Source organism: Artibeus jamaicensis, unplaced genomic scaffold (genome assembly GCF_021234435.1).
Source record: "Artibeus jamaicensis isolate MK-2021 breed Jamaican fruit bat unplaced genomic scaffold, CSHL_Jam_final contig_391, whole genome shotgun sequence".
NCBI lineage: Eukaryota > Metazoa > Chordata > Mammalia > Chiroptera > Phyllostomidae > Artibeus > Artibeus jamaicensis.
Window position 1 is genome coordinate 31,597,630 of NW_026521814.1, and position 24,872 is coordinate 31,622,501.

Genomic DNA, 24,872 nt, shown 5'->3' on the forward strand with positions numbered 1-24,872 from the left:
GTTATTCTTCTACTTGTCTAGCAGATATCAGATGGCACATCCAAAGACATATAAAAAACAAAAACAAAAACAAACCCTTGAGAAAAGAAATATTTTCCTAGTATACCATAATTTTGCAAGGCCACCGCACAAATCACAAGCCAAATTTTAGACATTGCTACTTGTTTTGGCCCAACTGACATTTTGGACTAAAGCATCCTCCCCTCTCAGGCCGTGACTTGTAGGTGGTGTCTTTGTTCTTTCAACCACCTATGTAAAGGCCAGAGGATAGAAATAGCTCTCAATTTTTGAATAATAGACACTTTGAGAAATTGATGAAAGGTATTTAGACCCTCACTCCGGAAACATGCAGTCATTTTTTACTTAGTTTCAGACGTTCACAGATGCCCTGAAGCCCAACCATAACCTCAGTTTTTAAATCCCCTGATATAAAAATTTAGCAGTTATTAGGGATGGTTTAATGTTTTCTTCTTTGCTTCTCTTTATTTTCTAATTCTCCTGAAATGAAAATGAATTATTTCTGTTAAAATATATCAATGTTTTCTAAAAAAAACCATGCCATGCTATATGGTGTATTTAAAAGACCTTGCAAAATAATTATACAGAGAACTTGTCAAAGACAGGCTTTGAATTAGAAATGGCTGTTGTACAAAGCACTCAGTTTTCCCATCTGTAAAACGGAGCAATTAATATTAATCAGTCATTATTTTGTATAGCTTAACACTTGCATAATTCTAATAATTGTGATTTGTCTGTGCTCCCTCTGGGTAGTCTCTGTTATTTAGGTTGTAGTTTTGTTCCCTTGTCTTCACACAGATTTAATGCCACAGCTGTTTCTTCAGCTATTCTGTTTTCTGTGAAGGAACACCTGCTTTGAATGTACCTAAGGAGTTATTCCTTTGTTTTTTGATAATTAAAGCACTTCTATAGTGATGGCTGACATCTGGATTCACTTTTAAAGACTTCAGTGTGTTTTCCTGGCTCCTGGGAGATCCATGCACTGTAATGCATGAGCTGGAGATGTGGCGATGTGCTTCATTTTGCAACAGGAGTTTCACTCCGGCTTTGTTATTTCCCCATTGCAGTGAGCAAGAGAGGCCCCACTGTTACTGCAGCTCAGAGGTTAAGGGAACTGCACTGAGCCCCAGAAATGTAATATGCCATAGAATGCCTGATTTATTTTGATTCTGGCTTTGATTTGAACTGATAAACTCGCTTGAGACCACTCAGCAGAATCAATAGCTAGGGATTAATTTTTTTTATAAACTGGTTCTGAAATAATTTCCTTTGGGGAACATGAAAGTCTAAGTTCACTCAGGTATTCCCAATAGTAATAGAGAAAAAGACACTTGACAAAAAAGTATGCCAATACTATGTATAATTTCTTCAGAAAAGCTATAATCCTCAAATTCTACTCAATTATAGCTCAATAAAGTTTTCTAGGATTTGCTTTCCAGCATCATTACATTATTACTGCCTCTTCCTTAACATTCTTCTTGGTCTGTTACTTACAGGCCAGTGAAGAAACGTATATCATTCAGGGCTCAAAGTCGTAAGTTGTGCAACCTGATTCTGGCTGAGTGAGCAGGAAAATTGAACAAGAGAAGGGAGAACTCGGAGGCTGGAGGAACAGGTGTTGACCTAAGCTTCCGGGAACAGCTCTTACAGCTACCCCCACGGAACTGGCCTGATGAGAAAGCCAGGGCCACGGCTGACCAACAACACTTGTAGTCCCAACAACACTACAAGCAACTGTAGCCACCGCCCCTGCCCAGCAAGGCCAAGTCTACACTAGGAGTATAACCTTTTGAGCACTGCCACCCCGAGACAACAGATGCCTTTACCGACCAACTGGTTTCAAAGCAGAATCTTTCCTTCCTCAAGCTAACTTCCAAATCGAAACTTTACACAGCTGTGCTGAATGGAGAAGCCTAGGCCACGTGTCTGCATCCCAGCTTCAAGAGTCTGGAGGTTTACTTTCCAGGGTTTACCATGGGAAGCAGCACTTACAATAAGACTGGAAACTCCTTGAACATAGCACACATGTTCAAAACATCCTGGGTAGAGAGACAATCTGAAAACATTTACAACAGGCAGAATTAGAATTGCATTACATTATTTATTATGCAACAAACTAGATATTTTAACCATATTTTAATGACAGGGAAACTGAGGTTCAAAGAAGTTGTTAGTAGCCCCAGATTGTTTGGTTGGTAAGTTGGAGAACATGGTTTCACACCCAGGATTTTTTCCTTCGGGATTCTTCCTTGTCTCATAAAGTAAATCTGAATTCCATTTTCTGAGTTCTAATTTGTATCTGAGCAGTGGTGTACCAAGCAGTGGGCTGGGGGGACAGTAGAAGCACCACTCTGGCAGCAGGCAACAAGGGATGTGTTAGCTAGGAGAAAATTTAAAGACAGTCATAAAACAGACTAAACATAGGCCTACCTCATTATTTCCATTATTATCACCATCATGTGACAGCAATTCTAAAGAATGTCAGCAATAAAATATTCCTTTGGTGTCCCCACTCCTCATTACACAAGTATATATATGAAGCCATTGACTTTATTTTCAAGTCTTTTTAACCAAAGCTTGTTTAGGACTTGTAATCCAAGTGCCACAAATAGTTTTATGGCCTAGGCTCGGTCATACAAGGGGTCCATTGAACACATGAGGCACTTAAGTCCCTACCTTTTAGCATTACGTCTAAGAAAAAAGGATTTCTAATTTTTATTTTAGAAGTATACCTCTTCCAAGACTGGCACTGTGAGCAGGGCTCTTCTATCTTCCAGTAGTAGCAGAGTCTCCGGTAGTAAGGTAGGACCTCCTCGGTGAGTTCCTCTGGTAGGAAAGGCTGTCTTGGCAAGGTGGCTGTTAGTGATGAGAAGGAAGGAGGTGGATCCCAGTAATTTATACAGCAGAAGAGGGAAAAGTATCTCCTTAAATTGGCATGAGGAAGTTACTCTTCAGATGAATCCCCAGGTGTACAGAATATGAGATCTTAAAGAATTACTTTACCCCATTAACAAGTCTTACAAATTCTATCTCCTAATTACCTCTCAAATATGTCCTCTTTTCTCCTTGGTTGTTCAGATCCTAGTACTATTTAACCTAGATTACTTCAACGTCCTGCTACCTGTTCTTCCTTCCTGTCATTAGTCTTAGCTAACTCCAATCTGTTATCCATATAACTGGTCGGAGACACCCATCTAAGCATGAGTGAAATCATCAAATTTCCTTGTTTAAATACTTGCATTGACTTTCATGTCCATGGGATAACAATGTAAACTCCTCTGCAAAATTCAAAAACTTCTTTAAGATATGCCCCTTCCCTACCTTTTCATCCTTTGCCATTCTTTAACTCGAATACTATAGTATAGCTAACGTGACTACTCTCACTTGAAACACGTGATGCTCTTTCAGGCCTGTCTGCTTTCGCACACATTGTTAACTCAGCAGGCGCTACTCCTGTGTGTTGTCCTCTGACAAGTCTTCTCTCTTTCCCACGCTCAAAGTGCATTAAGCACTCCATGCGCTGTGCTCTGTCCCATAATACTGGAAGGCTTATTTTCATATTAGGACTTAAATTATATAAAAGTAATTGCATTCTGGTCTGGCTTCTCCTACTAGACTCTAGGCTATTTTTAAGGCAGTGACTATGTCTTTTATCTTTGCCACCCCAGCATTTGTGCTATTTCTGATACAGATATTACATACTCAATATGAATTTTTAAATGAATACCAGGTTCTACACAGTATACAAGATGTCAAGGAGGTGACAGTCTCGTAGAATGACGAGTCAAATTCATGCAACTGAAAACCAAGGCCTAAGATGTGGCACAAGTGAGGTTTAAATGAAATGTTTGGTTATTTTAAGGAGGAAGATCTGAATTCCAGTTTTAGGGTGATGTGGGGGTACACAATTGAGAAGAATCAAGGGAGAAGATGGCACATGATGTGGACTTTGGCAAAAAAAATTCAATATTGGAGGCGCAGCACATACAGGAATGACTTAAGTCACAAACTGGTGAGGAAAAACAGCGGAGTAAGAGCAGATCATGGAGTCATCACATTGAGCATGTAAGAGAGCACTGAAGAAAGCTGGAGAAGGTGGGCTCCCAGTGCTGGCTAAGGAGTCAGTATTTAATTTAGAAGGCAACTGTAGTGTAATTAGAGGCAGCAATTAGCAGAAGACAGATTATTAGGGCAACCATACTAATTTGAGTAAGGAGGAACAGGTCATATTTGGCAGGAAGTAGAGTATAGATAGGCAGACAGACCTGGATCGCTTATTAGTGGTACAATCTTGGACATGTTACTTCAACTCAAAAACCCAGGCTTCCTCATTTATTTCAAAAGATTGTTGTGATTGAATTTATGTAAAGAGATTAGCACAGTGCTTGGCATGTACCAAGTGCTTGAATTAATCAGTGATATTTCAGCTGCAGCTGATAAAAATTCAACTCAAATCAGCATAAGTAAATAAGGAAAATTATTAAAAGGCTACTGACAAAAATCAATGGAACTGCAGAGAACTCAAAAATAGAACTGTACTAATATAGTCAAATGAGCTTAGTCGTTTCAACAAATGGTGCTGGAACAACTGTACATCCATATGCAAAAAAATAAATCTAGACATGTATCTTATACCCTAGACAAAAAGTAACTCCACATCTATCATAGGCATAAATATATAAAATGTAAAACTGTAACACTCCTAGAGGATAGCATAGGGGAAAATCTAGGTGACCTTGAATTTGGTGATGACGAATAAATACAATACCCAATGCGTAACCCATAAAAGAAAAAATTAATAAGTTGGACTTCATTAAAATTACAAGCTTCTACTTTGTGAAAGACACTGTCAAGAGAATAAAAAGACAATCTACAGAATGAGAGAAAATTTTGCAAAACACATATCTGGTAAAGAACTGGTATCCCAAATCTACACAGAACGCTTCAAACTCAGCAATAAGAAAACAACCCAATTTAAAAATAGGCCAAAGGTATGAGCAGATACCTCACCCAAAAAGATATACAGCTGATAATTATGCATATGAGAAGACATCCAACATCATGTCATCAGAGAATTACAAAATAAAACAATGATGAGATACCACTCCACATCTGTCGGAATGGCTAAACCCCAAACACAGATAAAATGCTGGTGAGGGTGTGGAGCAAACAGAACTCTCACTCCCTGATGGTGAGAATGCAAAGTGGGGTATCTACCTTCAAAGACAGCTTGGCAGTTTCTTACAGAACTAACCGTTCTCCTCCCACACACTCCAGAAATTTCACTCCTTGGTATTTACCTAAGTGACTCGAAAACTTATGTCCACACAAAAACCTGTATGTGAGTGGTTATGGTAGCTTTATTCATAATTGCTAAAACTCAGAAGCAATCAAGATGTCCTTCAATGGGTGAATAGATAAAAAATATTGTGGTACATTGATACAATAAAATAATATTCAGCAATAAAACAAAATGAGCTATTGTGTCATTAAAAAATCATAGAGAGGACTTAAAAGCATATTGCTAAGTGAGAGAAGTCATTCTGAAAAATCAACGTGCGACAACCAGAAGGGGCAAAATTATGGAGACAGTAAAAAGATCAGAGGTTGCCAGGGGTTCAGGAGGGGGGAAAGAGAGAGTGAGGTACAAAGGATCTCTGTTATTTCTACAACTGCATATGTATCCACAGTTGAATAATTTTTATCTTCTTACAGCAGACAATAGTTTGGCCAGTTGTTTTGCTATACTATAACGTAGGTCACCATATTTCAAAGCTTCAATATAATTTCCTTGTTGATGCAGAATCCCCGATTCCTTACGCTTCCACCAGCCTCAGGTATCAATCTAGGCATTTGGAGGTAGAGGGAGAGGCCAAAGTCATTATTCCTGAACATAAAACCTGCCTACCTATGAGGCAATGAAAACAAAACAGGAAAGAAATCAAATAACCAGTTTAGGGCCTTAAGCTCTGAGTTACCTATTTGTATACAGACTGCTTAATAGATCTTTAAATTAACAACTTTGTTTTTAGAGCAGTTTGAGGTTAACTGAAAAATTGAGTGGGAAGTACAGAGTTCCCATATTTCCCTATCTCTCTACCCTCGCTTCCTTATTACTAACATCTTCCATTAGTTTGGTATGATTGACAAGGTAATATTGTTACATTATTATTAACCAAAGTTCTAAGATAACCATAGTTTATCTTAGGGTTCACTTTTTGTGCTTTACATTTGGATTTTGTCAAAAGTATAATGCCCTGTACCCACTGTTACTGAATAATTTCACTGCCCTAAGTATCTGACGCTGCATTCAAATTGTTTTTCCCTTGTGGGTAAGGTGTCAAGTTTCCTCTGAACGTTTTTAATATTTTTTATTTGCCTTTAGTTTCCACACATTTAACTATGGTGTGTATTGGCAGGTTGTTTGGGATTTATCTTTTGGGGATTTGCTCAGATTCTTAAATCTGTAGGTTATGTTCCTTGCTAAATTTGAAAACTTTTCAGCCATTGTTTATTTATGTACTTTTTCAGCCCTACTCTCTTTCTACTCTCCTCCCAAAAACCTAATGACCCCGTTAGATCTTTTGTGATAGTCTCACAAGCCCCTAAGCTCTGTTTATCTTTTTCCAGTCAATTTTCTTTCTGATATTCAGATTGGGTAATTTCTATTTATCCTCAGCTTCACCAATTCTTTCCTCTATTCCCTAAAATTCTGCTGTTCAGCCTATCCACGTTTTTTTATTATTACTTTGTTCTTTATATTTTCTGTTTCACTGTTGAGGTTTTTTATTTCTTTGTCAAGGCTCTATATTTTTAAAGTTTGTTTCAAGTGAGTTTATAATTGCTTGTTGATGCATCTTCATATGTGCTTTAAAATCTTTGTCTGATAATTCTAACATCTCACTGTTGGTATCTATGGGTTGGTTTTTTTTTTCATTCATTTTGAGATTTACCTTATTTTTGGTATAAGTGGTTTTCAAATGAAACCTGGAAAATGTTATGTTATGTTATATGACTCTCTACCTTATATTAACCTTTGGTTTAACTCGCTTTCTCTGGTACCACTCCAGCAGGTGAGGTAGAAGTCTAGAAGCCTGTTTTGACACTGAATAGATACCTAATGAAGGCTCCTCATCACTGTTAGGTGGAGAAAGGTGTTCTGGCTCTCTACCTGCCTGTAACGACACTGCGGTAGGAGTGACTTTTATTATTGCTGGACAATGGTGAAAGTCCTGACTTACCATAGGATATCCACTGACACTGCGGGAGGAAGCGAAGGCTTGTTTCTACTGGTGATGGAGATAAAAGTCCAGGCCCTCCGCTTGGCCATCTCTGACAGCACCTGGCAAGGGTATTAGGACGCCTCCTTATAGCCTAAGGGTGGATGTCTAGGCTCCCCACCCAGCCTTTGCTTTTTGGGTGGGGCCACAGTTTTTTTCTGTGATATTTGACTGGAGTACAGCCATTATCTTCTAAAAGTTTCTCTTGTGAGGCTTCCCCCTCTCCTGGTGCTTTGTCTAGATAGCAGGCTTTTCTTGAGACTTGTGTTATCTGCGCCTGTTGGACTTTCTAAGTTGCTGAATTCTTTAGCTTCAATTCTGCACTACAGCCGGCAAAAATAACAACAGGGGATTCACCACCTGTTGCTCCTTGTGTCCCAAGGTCACAAGGTCCTTGTGTCCTGGCCTCTCTGCTTTCTTTCTTCCCACCTTTCAGAATCATCTTACATTTGTTTTATAAATAATGTCTTAGTCAACTCTATTTCATCTCTTATTCCCCTTGTTCTTCACCTCAAAGATCTCTGAATTCTGATGTGCCTGGAAGGGAACTTGGGTGTGGTTGTTTTAAAATATGTCCACAAGAATTATTTTAAAAAGATTTTATTTATTTATTTTTAGAGAGAGGGGAAGGGAGGGAAATAGAGGAGAGAAACATCAATTGGTTGTCTCTCGAAGGCCCCTACCAGGGACCTGGCCTGCCACAGGGCCATGTGCCCTGACTGAGAACCGTACCATGGCCTTTCAGTTTTCAGGACAGTGAATGCCCAACCCACTGAGCCGCGGCCGTCAGGGCTGGCTGCACGTTTTGACACTCCTCCCTTCCAGAAGTACAGCCTAGTTCTCTCCTTGAGAGTGGGCTGAATTTAGTGACTAGTTTTTAATTAGTCCCCCTCCTCCTGAGCCCATTAATCTACTTTTTGTTTCTTTCAGACACCATTTATATGAATGGATTCCCACGGTATTAGGCCTTTCGTGACTAGCATGTTCCACTTACCATTATATTTTCAATATTAACCCATGTTGTAGTATATATTAGTAATTCATTCTCTTTTATTACTGACTAGTATCTCATGGTATAAACATACCACATTTTATTTATTCATCCATCAGTTAATGGACATTTCAGTGTTTCCACTTTTGGACTATTGTGAATAGTGCTAATATGAACATTTGTAAACAAGTCACTGTGTGGATATATATCTAGGAGTAGAATATGCAGGACATATGAAAAGTCTATGTCTAACATTTTGAAAAATTGTTAAAACTGTTTTCTAAGGCAGGTGCATCATTTCCACAGGCAATGCATGAGGGCTCCAACTTGTCCAGGTCATCACCAATGCTAGTTATTGTCTGTATTTTTGTATTACAACCATCCAAGTGGGTGTGAAGGGGTATTGCCTGTGGTTTTGAACTGCATTTCCCTAGTGGTAATGATGTTGAGTATCTTTCATGTCCCTGTGGTTCACTTGTATATCTTCTGTGAAATATCTATTCGGATCCTTTGCCCATTTAAAAAATTAGGTTATTTGTCCTTTTACTGTTGAATGGTAATATGCATATGTTTTGGATGCAAGTCCCATGTCAGATACGTGATTTCCAAGTATTTTCTCCCATTCTGTGGGTTGCTTTTTAGTTTCCACTCATGTTCTTTAACTCACTATAGTGGTTTTATTTAAATAAAGCCCAGTTTGTCTATTCTTTTCTTTTGACTCATGCTTTTGATGCATGTATAAGAAAGCTTTGGCTAATGCAGGTCATGAAGATTTACTCCTATTTTTTTGTTCTAAAAGTTTTATAGTTTTAGCTCATACCTTTAGGTCTATGATCTATTTTAAGTTAGTTTTTATGTATGGCATAGGGAAGAGGTCCAACTTTATTCCTTTGTATGTGGCAATCTAATTGCCCCAGAACTACTGGTTGAAAGACTTCTTTTTCCATTAAATTATCTTGGCTGAAAATGAAATGAACCCAAATTTAAGATTTATTCATTGACTTCAATTGTCTTTCATTGGTCTGTACATCCACTCTTATGCCAGTATAACACTGTCTTGATTACTGTACCTTTGTAGTGAGTTTTCAAATGGGGGAATTGTGAGTCCTCCAGTTTTGATCATCTTTTTTCAATATTGTTTTGGCTACTCTGAGTCCCTTGCATTTCCATACATATTTTAGGATCAGCTTGTACATTTATACTTTTATGCAAAAAAAAAATGCAGCTGGAATTGTGATCGGGATTGCATAAAACTTATAAATCATATTAGAGAGAATTGCCATCTTAACAGTATTAAGTCTTCTGATCCACGAACATTGGATATCTTTCCATTTATTTAGAAATATATTCAATTTCATTCAAAAGTGTTTTATAGCTTTCAGTATAGAAGTTCTACACTTCTCTCATTAAATTCCATAGATATTTGACTCATTTTAAAGCTATTGTAAACCAAATTGCTTTAATTTCACTTTTAGATTGTTCATTGCTAGTGTGTACAGATACGATGGTTGTGTATTGATCTACAACCTTGCTGAACTCATGTATTATTTCTAATAGTATTTCGTAGACTCATGATTTTCTGTATACAATATTATGTCATCTGCATGATCAATTTTCTTCCTTCCCAATCTGGATGTCTTTTCTTTCTTTTTCTTGCCTAATCACCCTGGTTAGACCCTTCAGTACAATGTTGATTAGAAACAGCAAGAGCAGACATCTTTATCTTCTCTCTGTTCTTAGAGGGCGGACATTCAGTCTTTCACCATTAAGTATAATATTAGCTGTGATTTTTTATAGATGACTTTTATTAAGTTGAGGAAGTCCCTTCTGTCCCCAGTTTGCTGATTTTATTTTCCTTTATCATGAAAGGGCGTTAGATTTTTGTCAAATGTTATTTCTACGTCTACTAAGATTACCACATCATTTTTGCTTTTTATTCTATTGATAGGGTATATAATATTAATTGATCTTCAGATGTGAAACCAACCTTGCATTCCTGGGATAAATTCTACTTATCATGGTGTACAATTTTTTTGTATGTTGCTGGATTTGGCTTCCAGTATTTGATTGAACATTTACTAAGATCTTAATTAATTTTTCCTACTTTTTTAATAGTGAGTAAAGTACAATGTATAGAACTACATTCACCAACATCATTGCATTTGAAGATTGATTAAGTATTAAAGATAATCCATAAGGTCTTGGATTATAGTGATTTGTATCTTGCTGAGTCATGGATTTTTCTGAAGCATATGTTTAAATCATATGCTACAAGAGAAGTTAAAAGGTGTCACTTAGCTAGTGAAATTAGCTATAAAATAAGCTTTCAAATATCCAAATGCCTTTACTCTCATTTTATCAGGTATGTTGGGAGCAAAATTATATGCTACAGTTGCAAACTTCATATGAAGCCTGGTCTTCTCAGAAGCTTAATAAAACAGAAGAAAAAAAACACCTGTCCAATATCAAGATACATTGAAAAAATTAAAATATTTATTGGAATCTCTCAGGGATATAAAATGGTATCCAATCCAAATCGCATGAAAAAACTTCTTAAAATCTTTACCCACCCATTCCTTTCTTGTTCAATCCTCAATAGAAACCCACATTTAAGCTTTTCTCTCTTTTCTCCCCATTTTTCCTCCTGTGTATATTCATTTTACTTTTTATTAGAGAAATTGTCCATTTGTGGTCCATATGCCAAATTTGGCCTATGCATGCATTTAATTTGAAAAAATATTTTTAAAGCATTATTAGTCATTAACATTTGAGGAATGACACATGAATATCTATGTATCTCATTTCCCTTGAAAAAGTTGAAAGTTTAACCAAAATGTTGCATTCATTTTATAACTGGCTTATAGTAAATATGACTGCCTCCTTCAAATATGACATGCTCATCGGGTTTGCTACAGTTTTTATCACTCCTTATTGATTACATATAGCCCATTTTACTTTTTATTATATAGGCCTAGTCTCTATAGATATCAGAGTTTGTGATCTATTTTTATGTTACCTTTCCAATGTAAATTAGCCTTTTTAAAAATCTTTCTAATTTTGCAACTTTTTCTATTTATTATACTGAGTAGTATAACAAGAGTTCTGAGAGTCCGTCCCACAGGATCCCTTGAGAATTGTAGAGTCCAGAGTTGAACGGTAGCCTTTGGGGCCTATAAGCTTAATAAAATCCCAGTGGAGATGTTTGTCTGTGAGAAAGGAAGAGTGAATTCAAACAACTGGTTGCAGTAACTTTGTATATGTGAGATTTTTTTGTGGGGAAAGTCCAGCTGCAAGAGAGCATAAAGAGGGAAAATGCTGGGCTGTCTGTGCTTGTGCCTATAGATATTAGAAAAGTAGCGATTTACAAAATTGGTCTTCCTGGAAAAAAGGAAGAGGAGCTGGAAAGAGAAAAACTGGTATTACAGTAGTACCAACAGGGCCTACGAGAAGAAATGACAATTTCTGTGACTGAGCATAAATCAACTGATGAATTGGAACTGTTAATTTTTCTGGAAGTGGCTCTTGTAGGGTTGTGTAAATCTTTGCCTGTGGGGAAAAAAAGCTTGTGCTTACTTTAGTCTTCCTCTTTACTCTGACCTTTAAATCTTCATTTGTATTCTTCAAAGACCTCAATATTATTAGAGATACTGAGACCTTTGTAGTATTTATCTTTACTACGATTAATTTTCTTTCTAAAACATAAGAACTCTCCATTTGCTTCAATAGTGATAGATTCACTTAAAAGGTCAACCTAAAAAAAGACTACAAAAATCAAAGCTGCATTTGAAGTACATGTACAAATTTGGGCTTTTGGATCACATTTTTAGTAATCTAGCTAACGAAAGAAAGTAATAATATGTATGTTATTTGCAAAATAGAGTGAAGACTGGTTGCCTGAATATGGTTATATATTATTATATAACTAGCTTCTGCTTCTTTGTAACCAGTTTAGAAAGCAGATTTACTTAGTAAGATCAATGAAATCATTTTTGATTGATTACACTATTATGATGTCAGCTAGAATTCAATAGTTTAGACCAGATTAGAAGGCATGTTATATACCTCTATGCCACTAATATCATTTGCTCATTTGTGTTCTTAAAACTATCAATACTTGATATGTAGAGCCAAGAACACAGTATATGTGCTTAAACATACACATATATAGACTCAGGACAGTTAATATATGAACTGCTTAGTTTGATTCCTGGCCTATAGTAAGCCTTCAATAAATATTGGCTTTAATTTTTGTAACTCTCACTAATATTCCCCCCCACAAGGTTCTTTACAGTTCCTTGACTCACGAGCCATTGAGTCTAGAGTATTGGGTCCCCCACTCCCTTCCCTTCTTTAGCATACACTTGGCCAAATCTTATTCCTACCCAACTGGCCACAGATAATTGTTGGCCATTTCCAATGCCCCCACTGTTCAAACTGATTTTTGAAAACCCTAAAATAGCAAACAACAGCAAATGTATAATAAGTAATGTTTTATCTCCATTCTTCCTGTTCCAATCAATCTATATGCTCTGCTCCCCACTACCAATCATAATAGGACAAAATCCACTTTTTCAGGCCCTCTTTTCCAGAGCTGGCTGGACCCCATAAAGCATGACTGACCCTAATTGTTTTTATGAGCCTTTATCCTTAGGACTTGAAGATTAGTAGAAACGCCCTGAAGGTGCAGAGGCTCCAGGAACTTACAAAACAAGCCATACCAGACCACAGCGACAGCAGGAGACAAGCTGCAGCCTATACCAGAGAAACTAAAACATCCTGCTCTACAACCCCCCAGTCATCTAATAAAAGCTCAAAGTTCCCACCCCTCAGGCTGGTGCGTTTCTCTGAACTAGCCCTTTCTTGTCCTTGGGAAAGTAAAAGTAAAAGTAAAAATAAAAACTTTTACTCTCTGCACTTTCTTCTCTTTGTGAATTCTTCCACAGCCCGCGTCACCGACCACCCTAACAAATCGGAGATGCATTAGAATTCATATTTAACCGCAAATTCTTGTAAACCTAGGCATCTTCCATACCTACAAAGAAAACTCCAGGGTATAAGAGGGATAATCCCTTTACCCAGGACATGTAGAAGACTTCCCATAGATTTCTGTACAGGGCAGAATTATGCCACTTACAACTTTATGTCTACGTACCTTTTAAGGCTCCAAAGACTAGAAAACCCTCATTGAAAGGTAAGCCTACCAAAATCGGCACATGTTATACTCAAATCCCTGTACGGATATTACTGGACAGGGACCTTCAGGCCGCGCCTGCTGCTGCGCATGTGCCACAAATGCCCGCCTTCCAGCTGGGTGTCTGGTTCATTCTTTCTTTGCAATCCTCCCGCTCTTTCCGAGACTTTGGTTGGAACTTCCCGCTATGGCAGAACTCACCAACCACAAACGACCTTCCTCAGGGCACGCCCCCATCGTCCCCCTCCGGAAACCCGAGTCCGACCTCGCTCACACCCCTCCTTCCTTACGCACGCTGCGCGCAGACGTCTGCTAGTGACGCCGTCGTCGCCCCCGTGCTGACTCCCGCCGGGGGCGCTCCCACTGACCGTTGAGCGGCCTGCGAAATCCGTCCCTAACGACCCTACCCCCTCCGCCAACCGTTCTTGCGGTGGCGACTCATGTGGGGGTTCGGGCTCCTGCGGTCGCCGCAGCTGCTGCTTTTGCTGCCGCATCTCGGAATCGCCGCCTCACGCTCTCAGTCCGGAACCATGAACTTGGAAGGCAGCAGCTCTGCGAGATGCTCCCCCTCCGCGGAGGGGCGTCGGCACCGGTGCCTGCAGTTGTCCACAGTGCCGGGAGCCGATCCACAGCGCAGCAACGAGCTGCTCCTGCTGGTGGCGGCGGAGGTGGAGGGACCTGAACGGCGGGATCTCTCTGGAGACCGGGCGGAGGAGGAGCTGCAACCGCCGCCCCAGCATCACGTTCTCTATTTCCCCGGGGATGTGCAGGTAACCTGGGGCCTGCCTGGGCACCTGTTCCTTCCTCTTGTGCATGTGTGCGAATTTCCCAGATTCTGCCCTCGTAGCTGGCGCCCAGTACCTTACGTCTCTTGAACACTATCACACGTGGTGGCTTCTCCGTTACTCCACGAAATCCAAAACCGCCCCTTCCACACCCCTGATCCCCCTTTTTTATAACCCCAGAGTGAAAGTGTCCTTGGAGAGTTAAGATCTCGAAGAGTCTAGGCTTCAAGGGAGTCGAATTTGAAACAGAAGGAATAAGACAATACCGAATATATGCTCATTCTATGACTTGGTTTCTCGGGTGTGTGTGTGTGTGTGTTGAGCAGGACACAGAGCTGGCTTTTAAATTAACTTAGCGCGTAGTGTTCCACTGTCAGTAATTAAAAAGCAAACAAACAAAATGCGACGAGGGAATGACACTCAATAACCCTAAGAAAGGGAGGGTGGGTGGAGAAAAGGGACAGTACTTGCTAAGCTTATCAATATTTTGATGCTCATCTCAATTTTGTACTTATGTTTTTGTGTGATTTTATCTTCATTATTAATTTTATAGCCGCAGGCAAATAACCGTGGCTATGTTGTCCTGGAAAGTTGGGTGTCAGTCTAGATATTAATCCAGAACCGTTTTGTCTAATACTGAAACCATTAGTTTTATGTAGGAATTTAAGTTAATTAAATAAAATTCAAAATCTAGTTTCTCAGTTTCATTGGCTGCATTTCAGGTGCACAGTAGCAGCTAAGGTTTGTGAGTGTTGTAATGAATAAGGCAAATACAGAAGAATGCTTCTATCATCACAGAAAGTTCTATTGGATAGTGTTGCTGTAGACAGGTAAAGCTATAATATGGTCATTAATCAATATTAATTTATTGTTTTTGAAACTGATGCTTTAAAATGATACCCTTACAAACTTTGTGCCTTGAGTCAAATGAGGATTAAGATATCTGTAGTTTTTTCTCTTATCTTCAAAGTAATTGAGTGATCTAGTTGACTGAATAAATACAATGAAAAAAAAGTAAGATTTAAGAGAAGCTTGATGTAATCAATGCCCTATTGCTCAGTTTGGGAAAATAGCATAACGTTGCTGACAGGCTTCCAGTTTGTGGACCAGCTGTTGTGTACATCTTTAATAATGATTGTGATAGTATGATAACTAACCTTTATTGAGCACCTACTAAGTGTGTTTTTTTTTTAGTGTGCCAGCCAAAGTACAGTACACGTCTTCAAGTGAGATCTAAAAAGTGCTAATTACACTTAGAGTAATACCTCCTTTTGTTTTGACATCATCCGTTTCTTTATGTACCCTGAAATTCCATTAGCTTTCTGGACAGTGACCTACAGTTGATTTATGCATACTATGAAGTACTCTAAAAACCCAGGTCTTTTAGAAAAGAAATAGAGGATAAGGCATCAAAAGGCTTTTAGGCCAAATTGCCCAGGTTCAAACCTTGTGTCAGCACTTTCTAGCTATTACATCTCTGATCAATTGCAGCTACCTCAACTATAAAATAGGAATAATAATTTATAGGATATCAGTGAGGGTTAAATATGTGAATACGCAGTGAATTACAGTTCCTTCCCATCTTCCTAATGACCTTTTTAACTGTGGAGGTACCCTTGTTTTCAGTTCTTGGGCTTTTTCTCTGTCTACTGTTCCTCCCTTAGTGATCTCTGTCAGTCCTGTGGCCCTACGTACTCCCTGTGCTCTGCCAGCCTTCAACACGTGTATCTAGCATGCACATATACTGCAAACTTTAGACTTACCATTTGTATGTGCAGTATTTTATTTTGAATATTTAATAGATATCTTAAACCTACAATCTCTGGATCTTTGCCTCTAAACCTGTTTTTCCTGCAGTCTTCCTCATCTCGGTTACTGGAAACTTCCTTTTTAGTTGCTCAGGTTAGATATCTTGAAGTTATCCTTTAGTCTCTCACCACATCTCTTAATCCACCATCAAAGTGGCTTCAGCTTCTTAATGTATCTAAAAGTGATGACAATTAATCATTTTAAAATGTAAGTCCGATCCTGACACACCTCTCTGCTCAAAGCTCCAAGAGCTCCCCATATCACCCAGAGTGAAAGCCAGAGACCTCTTGATGCCCTACAAGGCCCTTCGGTGTCTTCACCTTTTCCACCTTGCCGATTTTCTGATTATCTCCTTTTTTTCTTTTACTCTGCTCCAGCCACACCAGTCTTCTCCAAATTGTTCAGGATAGGCACACTTCACCTCAAAAGCTTTGAAGATACTGCCCGGAGGAACAGTCTTCCTGCAGATACACGAGGATCCATTACCTCACCTGTTTCAAGTCTTTGCTCAAAAGTTGCCTTCGCACTGAAGCATTTTCTGATCATCCTGTTTAATAATCAAACATAGTAGTTATTTATTTTGTTTTTTGTCTGTCTTCTACTACAGTGTAAGCTTCATGTCTGTTTTCTTCACTGATGAAAACATCATCACAGTGAAGTGTGTGATGCTGTGATTGGTGTGTAGTAGGAGTTCAGTAAATAACTTGAATGAATGAATGAATGAATGTTGCTTTGAACAATGCATGAAATGTTTGGTAAGTCTTGGCTATTATACGAAATGTTTTTAGGCCCAACTTTCCTTATCCATATCTCTGTACGTGATTCTTTTGAGCTTAATGTTTATCCATATGAAATTTACCCTGTTACATACAGGCCATCTTTCTAGTGTATTGATCCTTTTAGAACTATTATTTTGGATTGTATCACATATACATTAAGTAAGTATTCTTTTTATATCTTTATTCATAACTTGGATAAGTATTGAACAGAATAGGGCCAAGCAGGACTTTGCAGGGTATCATTGGAAGCTTTGCCTCATCTTAACATAGATTCATTGTTTGGTGTTAATTGGATCTGGTTGTCCATGTGATGGGGAGTTTTTTTGTCCATGTAATTTTAAAGCCTAATTACATTACTTTCTTGATGTTCCTTTTGAAATCATCTTTTATTGTACAATGTGTCCTGTTTATTTTATACTTGTTCTTTTATCATTTGAATTATAGGAAGGTTGCGGCCATAGTAATTCATATTTCTTTAGGTATCTCTTGATGTTCTTCTTGTCCCTCAGTAATGATTTTGGAGGAAGATCAGGATTCTTTTAAGTAGGCACTTTCTAATTTTCTTGCTTTTTAAAGCCTCCGGATATAGACTTACACATCTCGTTTGTTTTTTCTGTTTTTTTTTAAGAGTAAGCTTACAGTTTGATGAATTTTGACAAATATTACAGTTAGGTAATCAATACCACAGTCATGTTATACAATGTCACCCTAAAAAAGTATCTTGTGTCCCATTTCTGTCAGTCTCTTTTTTCCCTCAGCCCAGGCAGTCACTGATCTGCTTTCTGTCAGCTGGAAGAGCTGCGTAGGGTAAGGTATATGGGAAGGGGTGCAGAGCTTCCTTGGTCTCTCTGGGAGCATCACATTCCAACACTTCCACATGTTGACCCACCCAGAAGCTACCCAAATCTTTATTTGGGGGATCTTTATGGTGGCTTCATCTCATAATCATGTTCTGTCATTAACTCTATTTCCAATCCCTCCCTGGAAAATAGGTAATGGGGCTGAAAGTTCCAAACTTCTGATCACCAGCTCATAATCCAGGAGCCCACCAAGAGTTACCTTATTAGAACAAAAGATATTCCTATCACCCAGGCAATCCCACAGGTTTTAAGAACTCTGTGCCAGGAACCAGAGGCAGAGACCTGTGTGGGGCAGGGGGGCAAAAATAGGTTCACACTTATTCATATGGAAAAATAATAATACAGTAATAAATAATAATGTAAGAATAAACTCTGTATTTCACATACACACAATTGTAAACCCGCTTTTGTCCCACCATGTATGTTTTCTGTTATTTCACACCCAGTCGTGGACCCCTAGGGCTGTGTCAGGCAGCCTTCTTCTTAGACTGCATCCAGTTATGGTCCTTCTGTTTCGATTACTTAGGATATCTGCTTTATGCACCCTTGCCCCGTTTTTGATGAAAGTACAGCTTGTATCCAATCTAGTTCTCTTCACTCTGCTGTAAGACGAGTCCACCTAGCTTAAATCTTGATCATGAATGTCTATAAATTCTTGGAGACACGTGTCATGTTTTCCTAAAAATACCTTCACTTCAGTAGTCGTTTGAAGTGGCCCTGTAAGTTTTTGTGGCTGAGCAAGCATTTGCCCAGGGGGTAAGCGTCATCTCTCCAAGAGATTCTCTTGCCACCTGCCTCACTGGAGATGAGGAGAAGTACAGGGGATTTTTACCCCTACAGGGAGAATGAGCGCATTACACTCCCAGCTGGGATGAAAACTCAAAAGAAAACGGTCTCTTTCTAGTCTTTAGCCTTTTCTGTAGGTTGACAGGGTCATTATCTGGGTTGAAGAACCAGTTCTGGCTACTTACTAGCAAGTCCTATGAGAATGCTTGGTGTCTTTTTTCTAATGGGGAGTACTGAGCCATTGTTTTTCAATCTGGGCTTTAATGTAACCCCATTTTTACATTTTATACTCACAGTTCCTTACTATAAGCTTTTCCCCCCTCTGATGGGGGGGGGGAATAAAACAAACAAGTTTGAGACTTACCACCTCCTGTATGGTAGAGACTCAACAGAGAATCACAAAATCATAAGTAACTATACAAATAGCTGTAGTTTCCAAGAGCTCAGTTTCCTTAACTGTAGAAAGAATTTAGAGGAGTCCTTTCAGATATAAGCTCTTATGATTCTTTTATCATACTCGTATCAAAATGTTTGTGCAGAACGCAATAGCATAATCCATAAAAAATTAAATGATAGCCTTTTAACGTATATCACAAACTATTAATGAGATGCAAACCATTAATGAAGGACTTTGAGTATCCTATTAAGAAAATGATCAAAGGACACGAAAAGAGAATTAACTAAGAAAAGAATGAAAATTGCCAGTAAACAAAGAAAAATACTCAACCTGATTAGGAATCGGGGCATGCAAATTAAATCAAAAGTAAGACATTTTATCATAGTAGGAAAGATTTTTTGAAAAATCAGTGTCAATAGTCAGTGTGGGCCAGGATGGGGGGAAAATAAGTACTTTTTATACTTCCAATGGGAATATAAATTGATATGAATCTTTCTGATGGGAAGTCTAAAAGCTATGGTGCAATTCTATATTTATTGATATGGCATCATACCTACATTTTAAGTGAAAACTGTATTTATAAGCTTGTTGAGAAAAAATTGAAGAATACTCTTGTATACACATACTTGTATATATGCATGTATACTAAAGAAAATGAATGCTAGACACCAATATTTTAATGATTATTTTTAATTGGTGATTTTACAGAGGAGTTTTCTATCTTATGCCTTTGTATATAGACTGAATTTTTTAAGTATGACTTTTATTAGTTTTAGTTTTTAATAGAAAAAATAATGTTCATTTTGCTACAATTGTAGTCCGTTTAGGGCTGTACATTGCAAAGTTAAGTTTCCTTTCATCCCATTCCCTCTAGTCTCCCATTTTCTTCACTGTTACCAGTTTATATGTCCCTCCAGGGATATTCTATGCTGATGCAGACTTGTTTTAAAAAAACACAAATGGTAGCATAATATACACAGGTTTTTTAGTGAAATAGTTTACAACCCATGAGTATTAATAGATCTGCCCCATTCTTTTAAAGCAGAAATGTATATCATACATATTTTTTATGCATATATACAAGTATATGATTGAGATAAACTCCTAGAAGCACAATCACTAAATCAAAAGGGAGGTACATTTAACTGATATTTATAGTACATGACTTAAAAATAAATTCTATATCCAATTCATCAGCAAGTGCTGCTGATTCTATCTTTAAAATATTTTCAACTTAACTACAACTTACTACCTTCAGTTCTACTACATATAGTTCAGTTCTTACTACATAAAGGTGGTTAAGCCACCTTCTCTCATCAGGATTATACTTCAGTAGCCTCGGCAGCTGTTTCCCCTTCACACACGCTAATCCTTTCAGAATATAGGTGGCATCCCTCCACTCCAGACCCTGGAAGAGCAAAAGCAAAAGTTGGCATAATGTCTTACAAGACGAGATCAGCAAGCCCCTCCTCCCGAGCAGCTTTCTGGTTTTTGTTCAGCCCTCTGGTGCTCCTCTGGCCCTTGGTTGCGCCAGGCATGCTTCCACTTTTGCAGTTGCAGTTGCAGTTTCCTGCGCCTGAAATACCATGATTCACTCCCTCTGCCTTCAGGGCTTTCTCAGTTCCCACCTTGTTGGAAATCACCCTGTTTTTCAAATAATAATCTCCCACTCTCTCCAAAACTTTGTACTCCCTTTTCCCTGCTTGGTTTGTAATACTCCATTGCACTTAACCACCATCTGATATTTTGTGCTGTCCAGCCACTAGCCACTTGTGGCTGTTGACCACCTGAAATGTTAGTCTGATCAAGGAAATAATTTATAACTATATTTAACTTTAAATCTAAAAACTAGTAAGTCAGGTCCTGGAAAATTGTTAAGTATATTTGAACAATTTGGTATGTGAATCTAGTTTTTCACCAATAAGTTTTATGAAATCTAAGTTCAGATTAAGTATTTCCAATGAAAATTTAGCACCCAAATTGAGATATGCTATAAATGTAATATAGACACTGCAATGCAGACTTAGTAAGAAAAAGAAATGTAATAATCTCTCAGTAGTACTTTTTTATATGGGTCGTATGTTGAAACAGTAATACTTTGGAATATATTTGGATCTATTTTCACCTGTTAACTTTTTAGTTGTAGTTACTAGAAAATTTTATATGTAGCTCATGTTATATTTCTGTTGGACAGTGTTGCTGCATTTGCTAATGGAGTTGTTTATTGTGTGTCTGTGTACGTAGAATGTGAGCTGCATGTGGACAAGAGTTTAGTCTGTTCTGATCCATACCCAATCAGTAGGTATCCAATAAATTTTATAGAATTAATGAATAAATTTGAATTTTCCTTTTTAAAAAATTACATATGAAAATTAATAGGAAAACAATTTATATACATGTCTTAGAATCTAAACAGTTACTAATACATATAGAATACTTACAAATAAATAAGATCCAATTTAAAAAGGGCAGAAGATATGAACTTGCACAAGTAGACATTCAGGTGGCTAATAAGTATAACAACAGAATTTCATCTTCATTCAGATTTTGAATAAATCCAAACTAGAATATCATTCTGTGCCTATGAAATTTAAGAAAGATAAAAGGACAGTTAATCATATCTCTCTGGAAGACCCTATTATAGTCTGTATAAACAACCTTATGTGATATTCTTCAACCTAGATTTTCCATATCTAGAAATTTAAGGATATATTCACAGGTGTATAAAAAGATTTTTCTATGTTTATTGCAGCTTTATTTGTAAAACAAAAAACAAATCAAACATATAGCATTCAGATTGTTAGAGTAATCCAAATAGGAAGGGGTTCAGGATTGTACATTTGAGAAATATTTTAAAATACTGTGTTGGTCAGAAACTCTAATAAACCAAATTTTTATTTGCAGTTAATGTGTTAAAAATAATAGATTGTATGCTTACTAAATAAAATTTATTAAAAATAGCTGTAATCCTTCTGAAGTATTTTATTATTTAAATTCCTATTATTTAGCTATTATATCTTTTTATTTTATTGAATATTTTTAACATTACCATTTATCCTTCTTATACCCTCTTCCACCTAGCTAGTATGTCTTGGAATCTTGTCTTGATGGATTTGAGACTTAAACTGAAAAAAATGATTTGTTCAAACTTTTATAATCAGAAAGTAATGACAGATTTATAGTTTTCATTTATGGCATATTAACCATAGGTCATAACATCTCAACTTCCTCCACAATAAAAGTGGGAAACTATTTTGTGGAAATAATTTTATATAAATGTATATTTAATCCTTGTTTCATCTTTCTTACCTTTCAGAATTATCATGAAATTATGACTCATCATCCTGAGAATTATCAGTGGGAAAACTGGAGTCTAGAAAATGTTGCCACCATTTTAGCTCATCGGTTCCCCAATAGTTATATTTGGGTGATAAAGTGTTCCCGAATGCATTTGCACAAATTCAGCTGCTATGACAATTTTGTGAAAAGTAATATGTTTGGTGCTCCAGAACACAATACTGACTTTGGAGCTTTTAAGCACCTTTATATGTTATTAGTTAATGCTTTTAACTTAAGTCAGAACAGTTTGCTATCAAAGAAGAATGTGAAAGATTTGAATGAGGACTCCAAAGCATCTAATTGTAGATCTAGTTCTTCTCATACTACTAATGGTTGCCAGGGAGAAAAAGAGAGCCCCTGTGAAAACTTTGATGAGTCTGCCATGAGTTTTTATCCACCATCACTAAATGGTGCTTCTTTTACTTTGATTGGATTCAGTAAAGGTTGTGTTGTTTTGAATCAGTTGCTTTTTGAATTGAAAGAAGCTAAGAAAGACAAGAACATACATGCTTTTATCAACAGCATAAGAACGATGTACTGGCTGGATGGCGGTCATTCTGGAGGAAGCAATACTTGGATTACTTATCCAGAAGTCTTGAAAGAATTTGCGCAAACAGGGATTATTGTTCACACCCATGTAACACCTTACCAAGTACGTGATCCAATGAGATCTTGGATTGGAAAGGAGCACAAGAAATTTGTTCAGATACTTGAAGACTTTGGTATGCAGGTGTCTAGCCACATACATTTTGCAAAGGAAGCTCCTTCCATAGAGAATCATTTCAGGGTTCATGAAGTATTTTGAGACTACAAAAATATTAATGTACTTGTTCAGTGGAAAAGAAGAAGCACTTTGAGTTTTATAAATTCAGATGACGTGTAACTCACAGATAATGCATCCATTTTGGGTGGGAGGGAACACACATTCCTAAAATACAAGTGTAATGTGCAATAGTACTTCTTGCTTCTGAATGTGAACCGTTTTTAATTTGGACTGGGTTAGAGTTAGTTCATTTGGCAACTAAAAGGTGGTTTGTGATAATCCTATGAAAGCTACAAGACCCTTAATAATGAAAGTTACAATAGAGTCCTTATAAAGGGTAATTAAAGTTGTTATTGTTGGAAATAGTTTATTTTCTGAGTGACGTTTAAAACTAATTTTGGTGGCACAGTATTACCAATTAAACAGTAATTACCAATTTTGGCACTGAAAACTTTTGAGTAGAAACACACCATTTCTCTTCAAACAAAGCAAAGGCACACAGATATTTTCCATCATTTTGGAATAACTGTACCCTGCCTCGATGTTTTGTAAACTCATGGAATCATTCTTTAGTGTGCCACCAAGTGTTTTTTCTCAGGAGTCAAAATATAGTTGTTTCCAAATATCCTAGAACATGCAGTAGTGTAAAGTTGGTTTTTAAAAACATTGCACTTAAGCACTGTGGCTAAATTTTTAATTGACAACTTTTGGCTAAGACATTTTGGAGTTTCTTAAATCTTGGCCAAAAACCAGTTCTTTTGGGAAAAATTGTTTTAAAATGAACATAATTATGTAAATTGGGTAAAAATATATTACAGATTGAAAATTTTTTCATATCAGTCTCTTGAGATCAGTTTAGGTAAAATAAATATATAATACTCTATTTGTTAGTGCTCTGTTGACAAGGGGACAGATTCTATAGATCTAAGTCAGCGTTTCTCCAGAAGCAGGATTTTGTCTGCCAAAGAAAGCAGCTTCCTTTGGCCAGAATGCAAAAATTATATTGCTATAGGAAAAGTTATAAGGGAAAAGTTTAAAGACATGATTTAATTTTGGCTCAAAAACTGCATTTGCTTAACACTGCTACATAATTTGGGTGAGGTTTCCTTCTGCCTGTTTTTCTTGACCTAGATAAATACTTTTTGAGAAACCGAGATCTAACTAATGTCAACCAACATTGAACATAGCTGTGTGATTAAAGTGAAAGGTGAGTGGTCACTTTTTAATTTATTTATAATTAGCTTTTGCAGGACATGAAATAAAGCAGGGAAGAAGTAACATGCTGCTTTCAGACTGAAAAACAACTGAAACTAAGTATCTTAATAACCCAGAGGATCTAAATTTATTATAAAACAATAAAGAAAATGTTAATTTCTTGTTTTTCCCCAGAATTATATTTTAATGTCTGTAAGTGTATTCCAGATATTCAGTCTTAAGATAAAGGCTTCTTAGCAAATGCTTAAAAATAACATCTTTTAATTCTATAAATCAGTAGTATCTCTTAACTTTTTTTTGGACAAAGTAGTTTTATTTCTTCACCTTATTTAAATGTTTGACACCAAAAACTTGCAGCAATGAGTCAGCCTGATTCCAGCATTTTATTACCTTAAAGCACCATAATTGGCTTCTTTCAGTGTTTTATAATCCTTGGTTAAATTCGTATGTATTTGATGTAAAATAGCTAAGTTACTACTGAATGCTCTCTTAAGGGGGGAGGGAAAAGGCCTTTATTTTTATATGATTAAAATGGAAAAAGTAGGACTTTCAGCAGGATTCATTAAAAAAAAAAATACCTGAGATATTTAGAAACTTGGGTTCTTTATCCATCCAGTCATGTGAATGCTTGCCTGTTATACGTTGAATAGATATTGAAA

The 24,872-nt window shown here is 37.2% G+C and overlaps 1 protein-coding gene and 1 long non-coding RNA gene across 2 annotated transcripts; one reads left to right on the top strand and one right to left on the bottom strand.

Annotated features, from left to right (window-relative positions):
• The first annotated feature begins 13,802 nt into the window (after nt 1-13,802).
• CUNH2orf69 (chromosome unknown C2orf69 homolog) lies at nt 13,803-24,265 on the top strand. The gene is made up of 2 exons (XM_037167527.2): nt 13,803-14,250; nt 22,213-24,265. The coding sequence occupies exons 1-2, from the start codon at nt 13,921-13,923 to the stop codon at nt 23,038-23,040; spliced, it is 1,158 nt and encodes a 385-aa protein (XP_037023422.2). The 5' UTR covers nt 13,803-13,920; the 3' UTR covers nt 23,041-24,265.
• On the bottom strand, nt 15,247-20,001 carry LOC119065483 (uncharacterized). The gene is made up of 3 exons (XR_005085601.2): nt 18,864-20,001; nt 17,913-17,995; nt 15,247-16,621 (listed from the first exon to the last, which is right to left on the bottom strand). It is a non-coding gene; the product is annotated as an uncharacterized LOC119065483 (long non-coding RNA).
• Nucleotides 24,266-24,872: the final 607 nt, after the last annotated feature.